The 17,582-nt window shown below is 51.8% G+C and overlaps 1 protein-coding gene across 4 annotated transcripts in view; it reads right to left on the reverse strand.

Annotated features, from left to right (window-relative positions):
- PTK2B (protein tyrosine kinase 2 beta) overlaps positions 1 to 17,582 on the reverse strand; it is an 86,531-nt gene that overhangs the window by 2,763 nt on the left and 66,186 nt on the right. For 2 of the 4 annotated variants that reach the window (XM_032790552.2, XM_032790557.2), the window contains 12 exons: positions 17,105 to 17,220; positions 14,509 to 14,609; positions 14,137 to 14,226; positions 13,063 to 13,267; positions 12,307 to 12,415; positions 10,484 to 10,549; positions 8,644 to 8,769; positions 7,044 to 7,190; positions 4,947 to 4,982; positions 2,359 to 2,386; positions 1,756 to 1,802; positions 1,134 to 1,277 (listed from right to left, as the gene is read on the reverse strand). In XM_032790552.2, coding sequence (XP_032646443.1) covers positions 1,134 to 1,277; positions 1,756 to 1,802; positions 2,359 to 2,386; positions 4,947 to 4,982; positions 7,044 to 7,190; positions 8,644 to 8,769; positions 10,484 to 10,549; positions 12,307 to 12,415; positions 13,063 to 13,267; positions 14,137 to 14,226; positions 14,509 to 14,609; positions 17,105 to 17,220 — 1,215 coding nt within the window. The remainder of the gene's footprint in view (positions 1 to 1,133; positions 1,278 to 1,755; positions 1,803 to 2,358; positions 2,387 to 4,946; positions 4,983 to 7,043; positions 7,191 to 8,643; positions 8,770 to 10,483; positions 10,550 to 12,306; positions 12,416 to 13,062; positions 13,268 to 14,136; positions 14,227 to 14,508; positions 14,610 to 17,104; positions 17,221 to 17,582) is intronic. The other 2 variants (XM_075063567.1, XM_075063566.1) reach the window with 2 other exon arrangements.

Raw genomic sequence — 17,582 nt, forward strand, 5'->3', positions numbered from 1 at the left:
GGAGAGAGGTGCATCTTGGGAAATGTTCCCCACTCTTGGGTCAAGACCACTACCGGGGAGAGGTGCATCTTGGGAAATGTTTCCCGCTCTTGGGTCCTGGCCACCACTGAGGAGAGGTGCACCTTGGGAAATATGACATGAGCAGAGAAGGGGCTAACATGATCCAATGGCAGGATGTTGAAACCAGACAGATTCAGATTGGAAATGAGGTGTCAGTTTGTACTAATGAGAGTAATTAACCACTGGAGCAGTTTCCCAAGGGTTGTGGTGGATTTTCTGTCACTGGCAGTGTTTAACTCAAGACTGACTCACATTCTGCCCTGGGAGCTACTGTGGGGCAGGTCTCCTGCCTGTGTTATACAGCAGGTCAGACTAGATCAAGGGTGGGCAAACTTTTTGGCCCCAAGGCCACATCTGGGTATGAAAACTGTATGGTGGGCCATGAATGCTCCTGAAATTGGGAGTTGGGGTGTGGGAGGGGATGAGGGCTCTGGCTGGGGCTGGGGATGAGAGGTGTGGGGTGTAGGAAGGTGTTCTGGGCTGGGACCGAGGGGTTCGGAGGGTGGGAGGGGGATCAGGGCTGGGGCAGGGGATTGGGGCATGGGATGGGGTCAGGGGTGCAGGCTCCGGGCCGCGCTTACCTCAAGCAGCTCCTGGAAGCAGCAGCCTGTCCCTCCTCCGGCTCCTATGCGGAAGTGCAGCCAGGTGGCTCTTCTGCGCGATGCCCCGTCTGCAGGCGCCGTCCCTGCAGCTCCCATTGGCCTCGGTTCTCAGCCAACAGGAGCTCCGGGAACGGTGCTTGGGGCAGAAGCAGTGTGCGGAGCCTCCTGGCTGCCCCTACACGGAGGAACCAGAGAAGGGACATGCTGCCGCTTCCGGGAGATACGCAGAGCCATGGCACATGCAGAGCAAGGCAAGCCCCCGACCCCACTCCCCGGCTGGAGCTTGAGGGCCAGATTAAAACGTCTGAAGGCCGGATGCGGCCCCCGGGCTGTAGTTTGCCCACCCCTGGACTAGATGATCACAATGGTCCCTTCTGGCTTTAGGATCTCTGAATCTAGGATCTGTCTTAGTCCTTGCCAGACTTCCCAGAAGGTAGCCTTGGATGCCTCCCTCCTTCCCGGGGGCTTTACCTTCACCACAATGATGTACCCCTCTGGGGGCAGCTGGCAGATCTCGTTCTTGAGCTGCAGCACCGCCTTCACCAGCTCCATGACGTTACTGTACACTGTGTCATCTGTCCGGTCCAGGTTGGCAGTAGGGGCCGGCTGGATTGGCTGTCCAGAAACCAGGAGAGGACATATGATCTGCTTGCCCGCCGGATCGGCTAACCAAAGGCTTCAGAAGGAAGCCCCGAGGAGAAAGGACAGCAGCCACACACGACGCAGGCCCTTCTGCGCCCGCGGGCTGGGTTTGGCTGCCCCTGGGTGGACTCCCCACCTAGCGGTCAGGCAGCTGTTAGCAGCGTGGTGCCTGCAGACCCACCAACAGCTGAGCAGAGGGTCAATGCTTCCATTGCCAAAGCGAGGCAGGGGGTGCAGCATCAGACCCCTGAGCGCTGCCTCCCACTCCAGGCTCAGGTACGTACTAAGGGGACACTGGGCAGGGTTCAGTGACCACGGACCATCCCTCCCTCCCGGGGGTCCTGAGTAGCTAGGGCCAAGGTGGGGGGCTGGGGCTGGTTTCAAAGCGGAACAGAAGGGACAGATGCAGGTCGGGAGGGAGAAACCCAGCCTGGTTCATCTCCACACATACCTGAGCTCCCTGCCTTGGAGGCTTCTGGGGTGGGCCTGTAAACTCGGCTGAACCGTGCGTGAAAGAAAAGAAGAATTTTTGTTCTGTTTGTTATCACCCTGGGAGACCCCAGGCAGGCCTCACCGTGCCATGCCCTGCGGGCACCCATGGGGCCTGTCTATACTTCGAGCTTCTCGGTGTAACTTCCAGCTCAAGGAGACGTGCCTATGAGAGCTCTGATCGAGCTTGTATGCTAAAAACAGAGCGTTGCCGCCGGAGCGCGAGCAGCGGGAAGGGCTAGCCGCCCGAGTACGCAGCTAGCGTCTTGGACAGGTATATCCTCCCCACCCCCAAAAGATCTCACAGCTCTGGGTTAACAGGCTCTGTTGTCTAGACCTTTAAATAGGTTCAACCCCCAGCACTGGTTTTGCACCAGGTGTTAACCCTGGGAACTCCCTGGCTCAGGATATTATATAGACAAACAACTTAGAAAGCTCCCCCCACCCTGAAAAAAAGATTAAACAATGTGTCTGAACGACAGCTGCATGTGCAGCCGGAACAGCTGCTGCCAGAAACTCCCCCCTATGCTGGAGGAGGATGGGACAGTCTGGAATGGGCACTCACTGTAGTCGGTCTCCTTCTCTGGGAGCAGCTGCAAAGAAAAGAGAAACAACATCAATAAATGTAGGTCCTGAAAACCTGAAATGAGGGCGGGCTCGAGCTGGAGCCACCTCTCCTCTCTGGCACCAAGCGAGCCCCAGCAACAGCAAGACGAAGACACAATCTCCATGTTTGGAGTATCAGGCGGGCCCCCGGTTCATTCAGCTCCCTGAGGTTCCAAGCCCCAGTTCGCACAGTGCTGGGTGCGACGAGCCAGGCCAGGTTTCAGAGAAATGAGGTTCAGCTAGTGGAGGTTTTACTGTAATTTGCATTGTTCAGTTGGGGAAGCAAGTCAGAGAAGATCAATTGTAACGGTTAAGGGGCTGGAGGATCTTGCTTACCAGGGAAAGGCCTACGAGCGAGGTATGGGTAACTTGGCTGAACAGTGACTGGGAAGCAGGGGGAGAGGGTGGCTGTCTAGGAGCGCGGCAAGGATGTAAACACCAAGGACGGGGAGACATGCTTAGGGATGGGAGAAGGGCTGTTGTCCTATCTACCTGTCAGGGATGGTCTAGAGAATACTTAGTTCTGCAATGAGTGCAGGGACTGGACTAGATGACCTCTCAAGGTCCCTTCCAGTCCTATGCTTCTATGATTCTACAATTATCCCTATTGTGCAGATGGGAACTGAGGCATGGGCGGCTAAGTGGCTTGCCAAAGGTCACACAGGAAGTCTGTGGCGGAGCAGGGAAATGAACAAAGACCTACCAGATCATAGACTGGTACCCTAAGCACTGGAACAAAGAGATGTCCCATCTTGTCCAAAGCAGGGGCCAGCCAAGTCCCGCTCACACTTCTGAGTCTCTGAAAGCATCTTTCCTCCCAGGTTCTTTGTTACAAACAGGGATTAACCCAGTGAGACAGGTAATAACTAGGGCTGTCAAGTGATTAAAAAAATTAATCGCAATTAGTCCTATGATTGAAAAAATCAATCATGATTAATCACACTATTAAACAAAAATAGAATACCATTTTTTTAAATATTTTGGATGTTTTCTACATTTTCAAATATATTGATTTCAATTACAGCACAGAATACAAAGTGTACAGTGCTCACTTTATTTTTATTTTTTATTACAAATATTTGTGCTGTCTTTTCAATTCACTTCATACAAGTACTGTTGTGCAATCTTTTTCATAAAAATAGAACTTATAAATGTAAAATTATGTACAAAAAGATCACTGCATTCAAAAATAAAACAATGTAAAACTTTAGAGCCTACAAGTCCACTCAGTCCTACTTCCTGTTCAGCCAATCGCTGAGACAAACAAGTTTGTTTACATTTGCAGGACATAATCTGCCCGCTTCTTGTTTACAGTGTCACCTGAAAACGATGTTCGCATGGCATTATTGTAGCCTGCATTGCAAGGTATTTATGTGCCAGATGTGCTAAACATTCATATTGACCTTCATCTTCAACCACCATTCCAGAGAACACACATCCAAGCTGATGATGGGTTCTGCTTGATAACGATCCAAAGCAGAGTAGAGACTGATGCATGTTCATTTTCATCATCTGAGTCAGATGCCACCAGCAGAAGGTTGATTTTCTTTTTGGTGGTTCGGGTTCTGTAGTTTCCCCATCAGAGTGTTGCTCTAAGATACCTGAAAGCATGCTCCACACCTCGTTCCTCTCAGATTTTGGAAGGAACTTCAGATTCTTAAACCTTGGGGCGAGTGCTGTAACTATCTTTAGAAATCTCACATTGGTACCTTCTTTGCATTTTGTCAAATCTGCTGTGAAAGTGTTCTTAAAACGAACATGAGCTGGGTCATCATCCGAGACTGCTACACCATGAGATATATGGCAGAAAGCGGGTAAAACAGAATAGCAGATATACTATTCTCCCACAAGGCGTTCAGTCAAAAATTAATTAACACATTTTTTTAATGAGCCTCATCAGCATGGAAGCATATCCTCTGAAATGGTGGCCGAAGCATGAAGATGCATATGAATGTTTAGCATACCTGGCACATAAATACCTTGCAACGCCAGCTACAATAGTGCCATGCGAATGCCTGTTCTCACTTTCAGGTGATGTAAATAAGAAGCGGGCGGCATTATCTCCCGTAAATGTAAACAAACTTGTTTGTCTGAGCAATTGACTGAACAAGAAGTAAGACTGAGTGGACTTGTAGGCACTAAAGTTTTACACTATTGTTTTTGAGTGCAGTTATGTAACAAAAAAATCTACATTTGTAAGTTGGACTTTCAGGATAAAGAGATTGCACTACAGTACCTGTATGAGGTGAATTGAAAAATACTATTTCTTTTGTTTATGATTTTTACAGTGCAAATATTTGTAATAAAATAATAATATAAAGTGAGCACTGTACACTTTGTATTCTGTGCTGTAACTGAAATCAATATATCTGAAAATGTAGAAAAACATCCAAAAATAGTTAATACATTTCAATTGGTATTCTATTGTTTAACAGTGCAATTAATTGCGATTAATTTTTTGAGTTAATTGGGTGTGATTAATTGACAACCCTAGTAATAACTGGAAGACAGTTTGGCTCCCATCACAGTTAGCTTTGTGTTACTCACTGGAGGAGAATTGTTGTTCATATAGACCATAGGGTCCTGTAATGGAGAAGAATAAGAAATATGAATAGCACAGAACCTGTAAAACAATTTTCTTTATACGTTATAGCTATTGGACTGTAACAGACATGTGGCCCCAAGGAACCTGAGAGCTGTTATCATTTTGCTGCTCATCTACTTCAAGGATAAACTAAGATCTTCCCAGGCCCCTGAGCTAAGAGAGACTCTCCTTTAGTCATTACCAGTATAGGGTATATGACACACAGTTGAGCAGTTCCAGTGCTGCCCAGCAGAGGGCAACAAACATATTAGTAGCTCTGGTCTGGAATTTTTTGACTAAGCAATTTTTTGCCAAAAAAGGCAGATTCGTCTAAAACAAAATGTTCAGCAGGAAAAAGCTGGTTTGGACAAATTTCCTTTTCAAAAAATCATTGGGAAAAAAAGTTTCAAAACTGACAAAATGTCCCGTTTCGACATTTTTCAAAACACAAAGTTCAATTTTTGGTTCAAAATGACTTTTTGCTTAGAAATGTAAGTTAAATTATAGTAAAAAATGTTTTTAATTAAAAATGGTTGAAATTGAAATGAAACATTTTGATTGACCCAAACTGATTTTTTTTTCTGGATTTTTGGTTCACGAGCAATTTTGAGCTTTCAAGTTTTCCTCCCAAGTCAGGAGAAGAAGTAGTTTCAAAATCTCAAACATATTCCGAGGACACGAAAACCACTTCCTGATCACTACTACACATTAGCTAATTAGTGATTATATTGAGTGCTCCATAACAAAGCGTGTTAAGCAGCCATTTTCACAGTAGAGGAAATCAAAGCTAACCCTGTTTTTATCATGTTCACAGACCTCGACTGCTACACATTAGCCAATGCAACCCATTGTATCTACTTTACAACTATACTTCTACCGCTGATTAAAACACTATCCCAAACATTTTCAAAATTCACCGTTGTTCCATACTCCAGGGTTCAAAAACTTTTCCAGGAAATTTTCCACAATATTTTTAACCAAGATTCATATCGAAACCATTACAGACATTTTTCATCTCCCCCAAACCAGGTTTTCTTACCAAAAACGGGGGTTTCCACACACACAACATTTCTATAACAATTTTGGTAGACATTTTGATGAAAAAGCACGCCATGGGAAATTTAGTAAAGGACAGAAAATGTCCATAGTTTTGACAACCTTTCATGAGAAGTTTTGTGTTTGAAAAAAAAGGGTGTGTGAAAAATTCCAGCCACCTATAGACACCATAGTATGGTATTCTCTGGCACCAGCCCCAACCTCCAGACTAGCTCCGTTACTAGATCATTAGTCTACTGGATCATTAGTATTTTTAAAATGTATTTAACCCCATAACTCTATCTGAGGTACTTCTATGGCCCTCACTACAGTAGTATCAAAATATTTCAGTCTTTGATGTATTTGTCCTCGCAGCACCCCAGGAGATAGTGCAATGCTAGTATCTTCATTGTACATATGGGAAACTGAGGCACAGCACAGAGGAGCCAAGTGGATTGCCAAAGGAAGTATGTTGCAAAGCAGGAGCTGTGCCTCGGTCTCCAGAGTCCCAGCCCACAGCCCTGACAACTGGACCACCCTAGCAGAGCAATACGCTGGTCTAATAGTGAGCAGAGATGGGCTGGAGCCCTATTTTCCATGTCGCCGGAAATTCTGTGATTTCAAAAACTTTTTTGTTACGATACAGAACAAAAACAGAGACATTTCCCGTGGAATGAAATTCTGAAAAAAAACCCAAATCCTGTTTGGGGTCGATCCAAAAGTTTTGTTTGGTTTTTGACTTTTTAAAACCTTTTATATTATACTAAATACAATTTTAAAGCCTGAAAGGAAAAGTCAGTTCAGAACAGAAAAGGGAAATGTTCCCTTCCAAGAATACCAAAGGGAAGACTCTGACCTCAGCGGAATGCTCCGATCTGGGGTTATCCCCAAAACACGATTTCCACAAACTTGACACATTCCTGGGCAACGTTTTGCTTTTGACGAATTGGCATTTTCCGATGGACAAACGTTCCATCGCAAAAGGTCTGGCCAGCTCTCCGGCTGAACCTGCCGGGCCCACTCACCAGGGATTTCTCTTCTTGCCTCAGCCACTGATAATCCTCCGCCATCTGCTTCTGCTGCTTGTCGAGCGTTTGTCGCATCTTGGCCCGCTCCATCTCCCACAGCTTCTGTGCCTCCTCCCTGCTGGTGGGCCTGAGGAAGTCCTCCTCCTTGGAGACAGAGGGTGGGCTGTGACTGCTGCAGTCACGGCTTGGGGACTACCCTCCTCCCACATGTGCCAAGCATCACTGGAGAACTCAACCCAGAACCCAAGGCAACGGGCCACTTTCTGCCCATACTGACATCCCATTGCAAGCTTGAAACCAAGACCATGGTTCTTTCTTTCAATATATTTTCCTTCATTGTATGTGTAGACACTGGTTAGTTATTGCAGGGCTTCCCAGGCTGGTTTGTTACGGAGGGTTACTCAGTGGGAGATCTGGGCCCGGGCTGGTTTGTTACGGAGGGTTACTCAGCGGGAGATCTGGGCCTGGGCTGGTTTGTTACGGAGGGTTACTCAGCGGGAGATCTGGGCCCGGGCTGGTTTGTTACGGAGGGTTACTCAGCGGGAGATCTGGGCCCGGGCTGGTTTGTTATGGAGGGTTACTCAGCGGGAGATCTGGGCCCGGGCTGGTTTGTTATGGAGGGTTACTCAGCGGGAGATCTGGGCCTGGGCTGGTTTGTTACTGAGGGTTACTCAGGGGGAGATCTGGGCCCGGGCTGGTTTGTTATGGTAGGGTTGCTCACTCTGGTAGTTTATTGTATTTATGTTTATTGTGGTAGCTCACAAAGGCACCAGTCAGTGCTAGGCTCTGTGCAGACACACGCATATGGAAGACACAGTTCTTAACATAAGAACGGCCAGACTGGGTCAGACCAGAGGTCCATCTAGCCCAGTATCCTGTCTTCCAACAGCGGCTGCTGCCAGGTGCCCCAGAGGGAACGAACAGAACAGGGAATCATCGAGTGATCCATCCGCTGTCGCCCAGTCCCACCTTCCGGCAGTCAGAGGTTTAGGGACACCCAGAGCAGAGGGCTGCATCCTTGCCCATCTTGGCTTGTTTGTGGAAAGTCCCTTTAATGAAACGAATGCAGAAGGGCCACCAGGGCCTAAGGAACATCTAGCCACTGTGCTTTTCTGAACTCATCGGCAGTTCGATCCCAAGTCCCTGGCTGCTGCTGCCCATGTGCCTGGGGCTAGTGTCGCTGCAGCTAACGCTTCCCCATTGGGTGGCCCCCCAGGCCGGTGAGACGGTGCTGTCCAGTGCTTTCCAGCAGGCTTGCCTGGGTCCAGCATACAGCGACACACGTGGGCCGCAGGCAAGGCCGGCACTAAAGAGGTTGATGTCATAGACGGGTCAGGAATTGTTTTTGCATAAGCAGCAGACACCGCAGCACAGCGAAAAACAAAGTCACATGAGACAGCGCCCCCCCCTCCCAGTGAGCCCCTCCCACCCGCTGCCTGCAACACAGTGCCCCCTAGCGCCACGCTGGGGCATTGGGGTCAGCACTGATTGAGGGGAGAGCGCCCTCTTCTGGCTTGCACTGCACATCACCCCGAAGTGCTCCGCTTAACGCTCCCTTTGGATCAAGCAAGGTGGCGAGCAAGCTGGCTGGTCTTACCCTCATGCTGTGGCGCTTGAAGACGTTGTGCCGGTTGAGGGGCGGGGTGTGCAGGGAGTTGACTGGCGATTGGTACTCTGTGGGGCTAGTGAGCGTAGGTGAGCTGGCGCACAGACCCTCGGGCACCTGTTCAGGGGGAGCAAGAGGCGCCGGGCCCAGAGCCAGACACGGACAATTAGCGGCAACAGACAGAGAGGGGCGAAGAGAGCCAGTGAACAGAGCAGGCAGCGCTTCAGAGCGAGACCTTCGCACTGGGGCAGGCGTGTGGGGAGGGTGGCTGCTGGTGGTCCTTCAACAGGAGATTCCCTTCTCCTCCTGCCAGCTCGGTATCTCCCCAGCCTCATCCCGCAGTGAAGTGACAAGGGGCAGTCTGGCCTAGTGGTCTGAGCACAGTTCTGGGAGCCAGGAATGCCAGGCCTTTACTGTGCTGTCTGCCAAGACCTTGGGCAAGTCAGCTAGGCGCCAGGCACCCAGAACATTGAGGGTCCCAACAGGACTGGCCACATCTGAATATTTTGGCCTAACTTTCTGGGGTCCTGAACATCCACAGTTCTCCCACTGACTATGGGTGTCCAGCACCCTCTGACAATCAGGGCCTCTGAGGCCTAGAATTGGGCCGCAGAAAAACAGGCCACCAAAATTTGAAAATGTGGGTGAAACCTCTTCCTGCCTCAGTTTCCCCATCTGTAAAATGGGAATAATATTCTCTCTCTCCCAGGACAATGAAGCTTTATCCTTCTCTTGCCCCTTTTTTCTTAGTCTCTGAGGGCTTTACAGATATTAGCAAATTAATTCTCCCATTCCTACCCCCTGCAAGGTAGGTCAGGCTCATGATTTCACAGATGGGGAAACTGAGGCATGAGGAGGTAAAGTGACTTCACCAAGGTCACACAGTGTGTCTGCAGCAGAACATGTCAAGCTCCCATCCCCAAACGCTGCACTGGAACCACCAGACCCCACTTCTCCAATTCCCATAAAGTGCCTTACACCTGGTTAATAACATATGGAGATATACCTTACCTCATAGAGCAGGAAGGGACCTTGAAAGGTCATTGAGTTGGGTCAAGTCCAGACCCACGTACTGTCCCTGATAGATTTTTGTCCCAGATCCCTAAATGGTCACCTCAAGGATTGGGCTCACAACCCTGGACTTAACAGGCCAATGCTCAAACTACTGAGCTATCCCTCTCTGGTTCCAGTCCTGGTTCTGGTTCTGATCTCAGTTACACTGGGGTAAGTCAGAGGCAATGCCACGGAAATCAGCAGAGTGCTGCTGGTGTAAACCCAGCATGGGATCAGAATCAGGCCAATACCGCGCACTGTTTGTGCTAAGACATCACCCGCTGTACTTCACTGCTGCGAGAGGTGGACCAAGGTGCAGAGAGCCAACTCCGGCTCCCGATTCAGCGGGCCCGCACGGTGCGAAGGGAGCAGAATTCCAAGACCTTCAGCAAGCAGCAAAGGAGGAAGAAGGCTGGAAACTGATTTTCCTTCGTAGCCCCCAAGTAAAAATGTGTGTGTGCTGGGAGCCAATCGATGTCAATGCCATTCCCCAGGGCGAAAGTCTCTCTTTACGTTTCAGGGCACAAACAGACACCCCGTTAGAGCTGCTTGGCCCTTCTGAACGGCACAGGGCCAAGCCCCAAGAGGCGCCAGGCACCTGTTCGGACGTCGGGGGGAGCCGTGGGCGCCCCGCAGCTCTAAGGAGTTGGCTCAGAGGAAGCGACATACAGTAGCTCTTCAGCTCTACGCCTGCCTGAAATGCAGTGGTCTCATCCCATCAAGCACTGGGAGGTCTCTGCTAGCCAATACCTTGTTGGGCCTTACCATGGGGCCTTACCTGGAACTGCAGCTTGGGAGCTAGTAAGTTGGTCTGGGGAGGCGGCTTGTATTTCGGCCTGCTGGGCTGTGGGAAGACAAGGACATGGAAAGGCACAGGGTGAAGCGATTGCCGCATTAACAACATTCGGCCACTGGCAGAGAGAGGAGGAGCAGGGTCGGCCGATGCAGGCCGCAGCCCCGGGTGTTACCCACTGCAAACTTGCAGGTTGGGACCCATCAGCCAACCGTTGCGAACGTAGCGAGAGGCAGGTCATGAAAACCAACCAGGACGGTACCCGTCCTTTGTCCGTGTGTCTCACAACCCAACCAGGCGGACGGACACCCGGCACACGAGTGAAACGCATTGCATCTGCCTCGCTCTGTGACGGGTGTATCTGGCATAACGTGATTGCACTTGAGGTCTATCCCATGTTACTGCCCCCTGAATCATGCAGGAATCCAGATTACCTCTACAGCTGTTGCCTCTAAGATAGCAAGATGCAGGGTTTTACCTGTATTCGAGGCACAGCAAATCCCGCACCTTGGCAGGGGGTTAGACGAGACGCCCTTGCAGTCTATGAGTCTGTATGTCATCATTAAGGCTACATTTTAGTCACTGGTATTTTTAGTAAAAGTCATGGACAGATCACAGGCAGTAAACAAAAATTCACGGCCCGTGACCTGTCCATGACTTGTACTATATAGCCCTGACTACATCTTGGGTGCTCTGGAGAGGGGGTACTGGAGGAGGAGGGGGCCCTCTGGGGCCCCAGAAACCACTGCTGACGCTCTGGGGCAGGGGGCAGCAGGGGATTGCCACTAATGCTGGGGGGTGGATGGTGGCACACAGCCCAGGACCCCTGCTGATGCTGGAGGCGGGGTGGCGACACTCAGCCCGGGACTGCCACTGGTGCTTGGGGGAGGGCACGCAGTGTCCCACAGCTACCCCAGCAGTGGCCAGTGCAGCTGGCCTGGGAGCCACTCAAGTTGCTTGGGTGGCCCTGGGGTAGGGTGACCAGACAGCAAGTGTGAAAAATTGGGATGGGGTGGGGGGTAATAGGAGCCTATATAAGAAAAAGACCCCAAAATCGGGACTGTCCCTATAAAATCGGGACATCTGGTCACCCTACCTTGGGGTCAGTCGCACTGGCTGCTGCAGAGTCACGGAGGTCACGTGACTTCCATGACTTCCGTGACAGCCTTGCAGCCTTACCCATAACATGCTAGACTTCATATTTAAAGGGCTTAAAGATCATGCATTTATTTTAAAAAGTAATTTCTCCTCTCTGTTACTAACCTCAGCTGGGATTCTCTCCGAGCAAATGGGCTGTATTGTTTAGCTGAAGCCACAAGCACACTTGTCACTTCGCACACCGATAAGAAAATACAAGCTCTGCCCCGAACAGCTTGCTGGCTAGGGAAGGGAGGAAACTCAAAAGACGGTGGATGGCAGGGATGGGCCACAAGGGTGGATTCTCCATCAGTGATAAGTTTTAAATCAAGATTGGATGGTTTTCTAAAAGATCAGCAGTAGGAAACATTTTGGGGAAATTCTACGGCATATATAGATGATCCCAATGGTCCCTTCTGGCCTTGGAATCTATGAAAAACCGATCCCCATGTATGTGCATTAAGGGATCAGAACCCATGGACTTCAAGTCTAAAAACATAAGCTTCTGCCTCTTGAGCTAAAGGAGAGATTCCACTAGGTAACAGGGGTAGTGGACTATTATCCTCTTTTACAGGCCAGCCACTACAGGAGACCCCGTTCTCTTCCTGTGAGGGACGTATGCTCCATGATTATGGTGCGGTTACAGACACGCTGCTCGGCTCCCTTCTGACCTTTGGAGGGGGCTCCTGGAAAGACATTGGCTCCATGATTTTGGGAGGCCGGTGGCGATTGTTCCTCTCCTGCTCCCTGGCGATGTCCTTCTCCATCAGATAAATGTCACTACAGGCAGTAGCAAAGGGAAAGGGAAGAGTTCAGCAGTACAGCTTCTTCCGCACCAGGCAGTCAGCCCTGCGGGGACTTGCTTATGCCAGCATCCCTGACAAGGTTCCTGCCAGCTACAGCCTCAGTGGAAACCAATGACCATGGTGGAGAAACGGGAAAAGCTGGGGGAAAATGGTTGTGAGCATGTCCCACCCTCACGCTGCCTCTTCCTGCCCCCACTCCTCCCTCTCCGTCCCAGTGCCTCCTGCCTGCCACCGAACAGCTGATCAGTGGCAGGCGGGAGGCACTGTGAACCAGGGGGTGGAGCAGATTGGTGGGGCCTGCTGATGGGTGCTGAGCACCCACTATTTTTTTTCTGTGGGTGCTCCAGCCCCAGAGCACCTGTGGCGTCAGTGCCTATGGGGGTTCAGGATGCACTGAACTCTGCGGGTAGAACCAGAGCTCTGGAGGGTTCCCCCCACCCATGCTGGCAGGCAGCAGTCACTGCAGCGCTCCGGCTAGCCAGTAATGGGCCCTACAATACTGCAGCCACTGGCAACGAACCTGTACAGCTCCCCGAGTTACCAGAATCGCTAGACTCTCCTGACTGATCCATCTGGCTGCCCCAGGCCATTAGCACCGCGTGATCCCCCCCAGCCACCTACCTCAAGCTGCAGACCAGCTCCTTGAACTTGGGCCTGTCATTGGGGTCGTAGTCCCAGCAGCGCGTCATGAGGGTGTAGAGGATGGGAGGGCAGAGGTCAGGCTTGGGGAGGCGGTCTCCCTTCTCCAGCACCCCGATCACGTCTTTGTTCTCCAGCCAGAAGAAGGGCTGCTTGCCATAGCTTAGGATCTCCCACATGCACACGGCTGGGCGGGCAGGGGACACAAAGCAACGCGCCTCAGGGGTGGCAGACATGGCAAGGAGATGGGAAGCACTCGCCAGGTGAGTCAGGCAAGGCACGGGCAGCAGCGCTGCAGGCTCACCCCACGCTGTGCTGACGGGCCAGTGATTAGACCCCGATTTGGGGGAGCTAAGTTCAAATTCCTGCTCTGCCACAGACGCCATGTGTGACCTTGGGCAAGTCACTTAGCCTCACTCTGGCTCAGTTTGCCATCTAAACCATGGGTACTAGCCCTGCCCTGCCTCATGGGGGTGGAAGGAAAAATGCATTAAAGATTGGGAGGTGTGAGATACTACAGAAATGGGGCCAGACAAGTAGTTTAGATAGAGCACGTCCGCTGTCCAGCTCAAGCTCTGCAGTCCAATGAGTCTTTGTCATGGGGATTCCTAGTCACTAAGGACTGCCCTGAGCCCCCCCAAAACTCCGATCAACTGGCAGCCACGCTGCATGCTGAGATGCCAGCGGGGGAGGGGGTTGCTGAGGGTGCAATTAGCTCTCCTCATTCAATCTATTTCCCTACTGTCTCCCTGTGCTTGGAGTAGCCCCACAGACAGGATCTTTTCTCTTGTGCCGAATCTGCAGGGATCTACGATATAACTCCCTCAAAAGGACATCTCTGCTCCCTGCCCGGGCGCTGCCCAGCTCCCGCTACACGCTCTGCTGGCATAACCCCAGAATAACGGCACTGAGATGGCTCTGGATTTACCCCAGGGGAACGGAGAGCAGGATTTGGCCCTGGAGATTAGGAAAGACACCGGCCTGAGATCCATATACAGCCCCGGACCCTTCCTTGCCCCATGCTGCACCCTGCTCGTAATTCGCAGTCCCGCTCACCAAACATCCACACGTCACTGGCGGACGTGAAGCGACGGAAGTTGATAGACTCTGGCGACATCCACTTGATTGGGAGGCGAGTCACAGAAGCTTGGGGAGCGGAGAAGATGGTCACGGTTGTGCGGCCCCCCTGCTCTTCCAGCTTTGGGCTTCCCAGCTCTGCCCGTGTCCCACAATCCCAGTCCAGAGCCCCCCGTTCTCCCCCCAGTACGCACACAGCTCTATCAATGCCCCTCAGTTCTGACCTGCAGCCCCCCAGTGCTGTCCCAACCACTTGACCTGACACTGCTAATGGTGCATAGTAGCTTTCGGCTATGGAGAAACGTTCCCCACTTTGGGGCCAGGTCGTTGCAGAAGCGAGCTGCCCCTTACCTTTGTAATACTCGTCGTCTTCTATGTACCGGGAGAGACCGAAATCCCCCAGCTTCACACACTCGGAAGAAGCCACCAGGATGTTCCTCACAGCAATGTCCCTGCGGAGACCAGGGACAGCAAGTCAGTCCCGCAGGGGCGTGTTGGCTCTGGCGAGAGCCCCGCCTAGGGTGACCAGGCAATGGGTGAGCTCTGGGGACCCACTTCTCCATCGCCTCGCACCTAGTTGTGCAGAAGGGGCATGTAGCAGGATGGTCACCTTGCTCCTGCCCTGAAGGGCTTAAAACAGCCCTGGGAGAGGGCTGTGATGGGGAAAAGCCAGGCTGATTGGGGGAGCAGCCACAGCTGGCCCTATAAGAGGACTGAGGATCAGGAGCTGTAAGACACTCTCTCTCTAGCTGCTTGAGAGAGAAGGACTGGGCTGCCTAGGGGCTGAACAGGGTGCCTGAGGTGGAGCAGTGCTGGGAAAGGGCAGAGGGAGCTGGGGAGCTCCATCCTGGTAAACCCCCAGGCTGCAGGCCTTGCTAAGAGGCCAAAACATGTCCTGGGGCTGCAGAGGGGCAGCCCAGAGACAGGCAGAGGTAGCTGGTCCTAACCCCCTTGCCGATGAGTGGTTTACAAACTGCCGTCTGCCCCAGGGAGCGGGGGCTAGATGGGGACTGGCACTAGCCACTGAGGTGAGGTGGGGATAGAGGGTTGGGGGTTCCCCTGGGTGGGGAGACCCAGATTGTGGGTTATTGCTGGGGGTAGAACCCTGACGTTGAGGGGCACCAGGGTCTGGGAGGGACACAGGGGCCAGCAGCAGGCGAGGCACTGGGCTGCAGAGGGTGCTCTGGGCTGGAAGAGCTAATTCCCAGGAAGACCAGCAGGAGGCGCTGCACCAGTGAGTCGTTGCCCCACCTCAGGGCGGAACAAAGGAAGAATTCTGAGCTGCTAGCACTTGGCGGAGTCATGAGGCATTGTTTCTGCTCCCTGATTGGATGAGCATCGCTCTTATCCTCAGGAATGGGGTGTAAAAGCCCACTGGGTTTGACTCTCCAGGTCTACGTTTAACACATATATTGGCATAGCTGCATCGGGCTACACCCCCTTTCTCTCTGTTAACGCTGCCTCTACATTCGGGGCCTAAGCCGGCATGGGCTCTGTAACGTAGATACACCCTAAAGGTCATGTAACATCTCTCATCACAATCCCACGATCGAACTGTGGGCAAGGTAGGAACGGTGAGTTCTCAACCCTCTCTCCTCATTTACCTGCCTCCACAGCAGTACTCTGGTACGGGATGGGGAGCCTGCTCCCCTGGCTTCGTCAAGCAGGGCCCCAGCCATCTAAAACACACTAGCCGTGTGACACAGAGACCCCGCAGCAAAGTGGCCCCATTCAGCTCTTTCCTAAGACCTGACCGACTCACTACACCCAACGCACGTCTTACGGGATGTTTATCCCTATAAGGTACCATGTAAGATACATCCAGAAAGCTCAGAACCTGTCAAGACTCATAACCATTACAGGGTGAATGGACGGGTAATATTTAAGGAACAACGTATTTATATTGAAAGTCTGATTTGGTGTAGAAATTAGTCCCCAGGGCATAATGCGTCTCCGAGACCCGCCATTCAAGCAAGAGGAAGTTGTCATCTCCCCAGTCGGCCAGCGAGGTCCCTCAAGGTTCCATTGTCTACTCTTGCCACGGTCAATGGAAAACCCACACAGACCAGGACAAACAATGGAAACCGCTTACCGGTGGGTCACCCTGCCTGTAAGCAGAAACAAACGGCCATTTTCAGTAGACCAGAGTGCGGCAAGGCACTCTGCCTGCATCCACAGAGGAATTCCCTTTGGGAGCGGGGAACGTGCGTGGACATTTGGATCTTGGTTTCGGTGAGGCCAGCCAGCTCTGCAACGCGCTGCACTTTGCAAGGGGAGCCGAATTTATTACCCAGGACAGGTAGCTATTGTTAAGACGCAGGTTCCACAGCTTCCGATTTTATTTTGTGTTGTAACCGGCTGTTTCCATCTCTGTCTCTCGCTTCCTGTTAAATCTTTGGTCTCACTCACACAAACCTACTTGTGGGTTGTTCTAAGCGCTGTGTGGTTTACAGGAGCGGTGGTTTAAAGGAAAACAGGGGTACACTGCACCTCTGGGTTCAGAGACGTTGGAACTTCTGTGCGGACCCAGTGTGACAGGGGTACGAGTCAAAGGAGTCTTGTTAACCTGTAAGGTGACAACAGGGCTGGCGTAGCGCAGAGGAGGGACATTTGGCTGAACGGCTGGTGGTGGCAGGCAGCTGACACCCCGCTACCACCGAAAGACACCCTCTTGCTAGAGGCAGGGGGTAGCAGGTGACTCGGTCCTGGGTACCCTGAGAACAAGCCAGCGCCCCGTAATTTGCTGTCGTCGCTGCAGTCGCTCCCAGGCGCTAACTGTGCGTAGTGAATCACTGATTTTTTTGGTCTGGTCGCTGAACCAAAAGGGCAAAAAATAGTGCCTGACTCCAGCGCTTGCATGTGTCACTGGTTCTGCAGCTCTCTGCCAATGTGTCGGCTAATGCCCGCCGCCTTGGCAACACCTTTAGATCGCCCTTCCCCGCTCTACCTGTGCACGCAGCTGATGGCCTCCAGGTACGCCAGGGCTTTGCCAATCTGCAGCGCGTACAGGATGAGGGTCGGCACCCTGAGGGAGTTCTTGTTCTGCTCGAGGTAATGGCCCAGCTGCACAGGGGTGAGAGACCTGCAGTTAGGGGCAAACCCAGCAGCCGAGGGGGGGACCCAAGCAGTGCAAAGAAACCCACCTGTGGGGGAGGAGCAGCCACACAAGGAAAGAGACGGGACTCAGAGGCAGCCGTGACGGGCAGATATCAGAGAAGCTGGAGCAGGTGTGTCGGGGGGGTCTATTGGGATGACCACCTGGGAGTCCCAATGCCTTTCAGTGCCATCCAAATCTCAAGACTAGGGGGGCCATAACTGTCAGGTCCACCCATTCTGGAGCAGGCAGGAATCATTATTTCTATTTTTATGGGTGGGGAAACTGAGGCACAGAGCAGTGACGTGACTAGCCCTCAAGGTTATTGGCA

The sequence above is a fragment of the Chelonoidis abingdonii genome, chromosome 3, assembly GCF_003597395.2.
Source record: "Chelonoidis abingdonii isolate Lonesome George chromosome 3, CheloAbing_2.0, whole genome shotgun sequence".
Classification (NCBI taxonomy): Eukaryota; Metazoa; Chordata; order Testudines; family Testudinidae; genus Chelonoidis; species Chelonoidis abingdonii.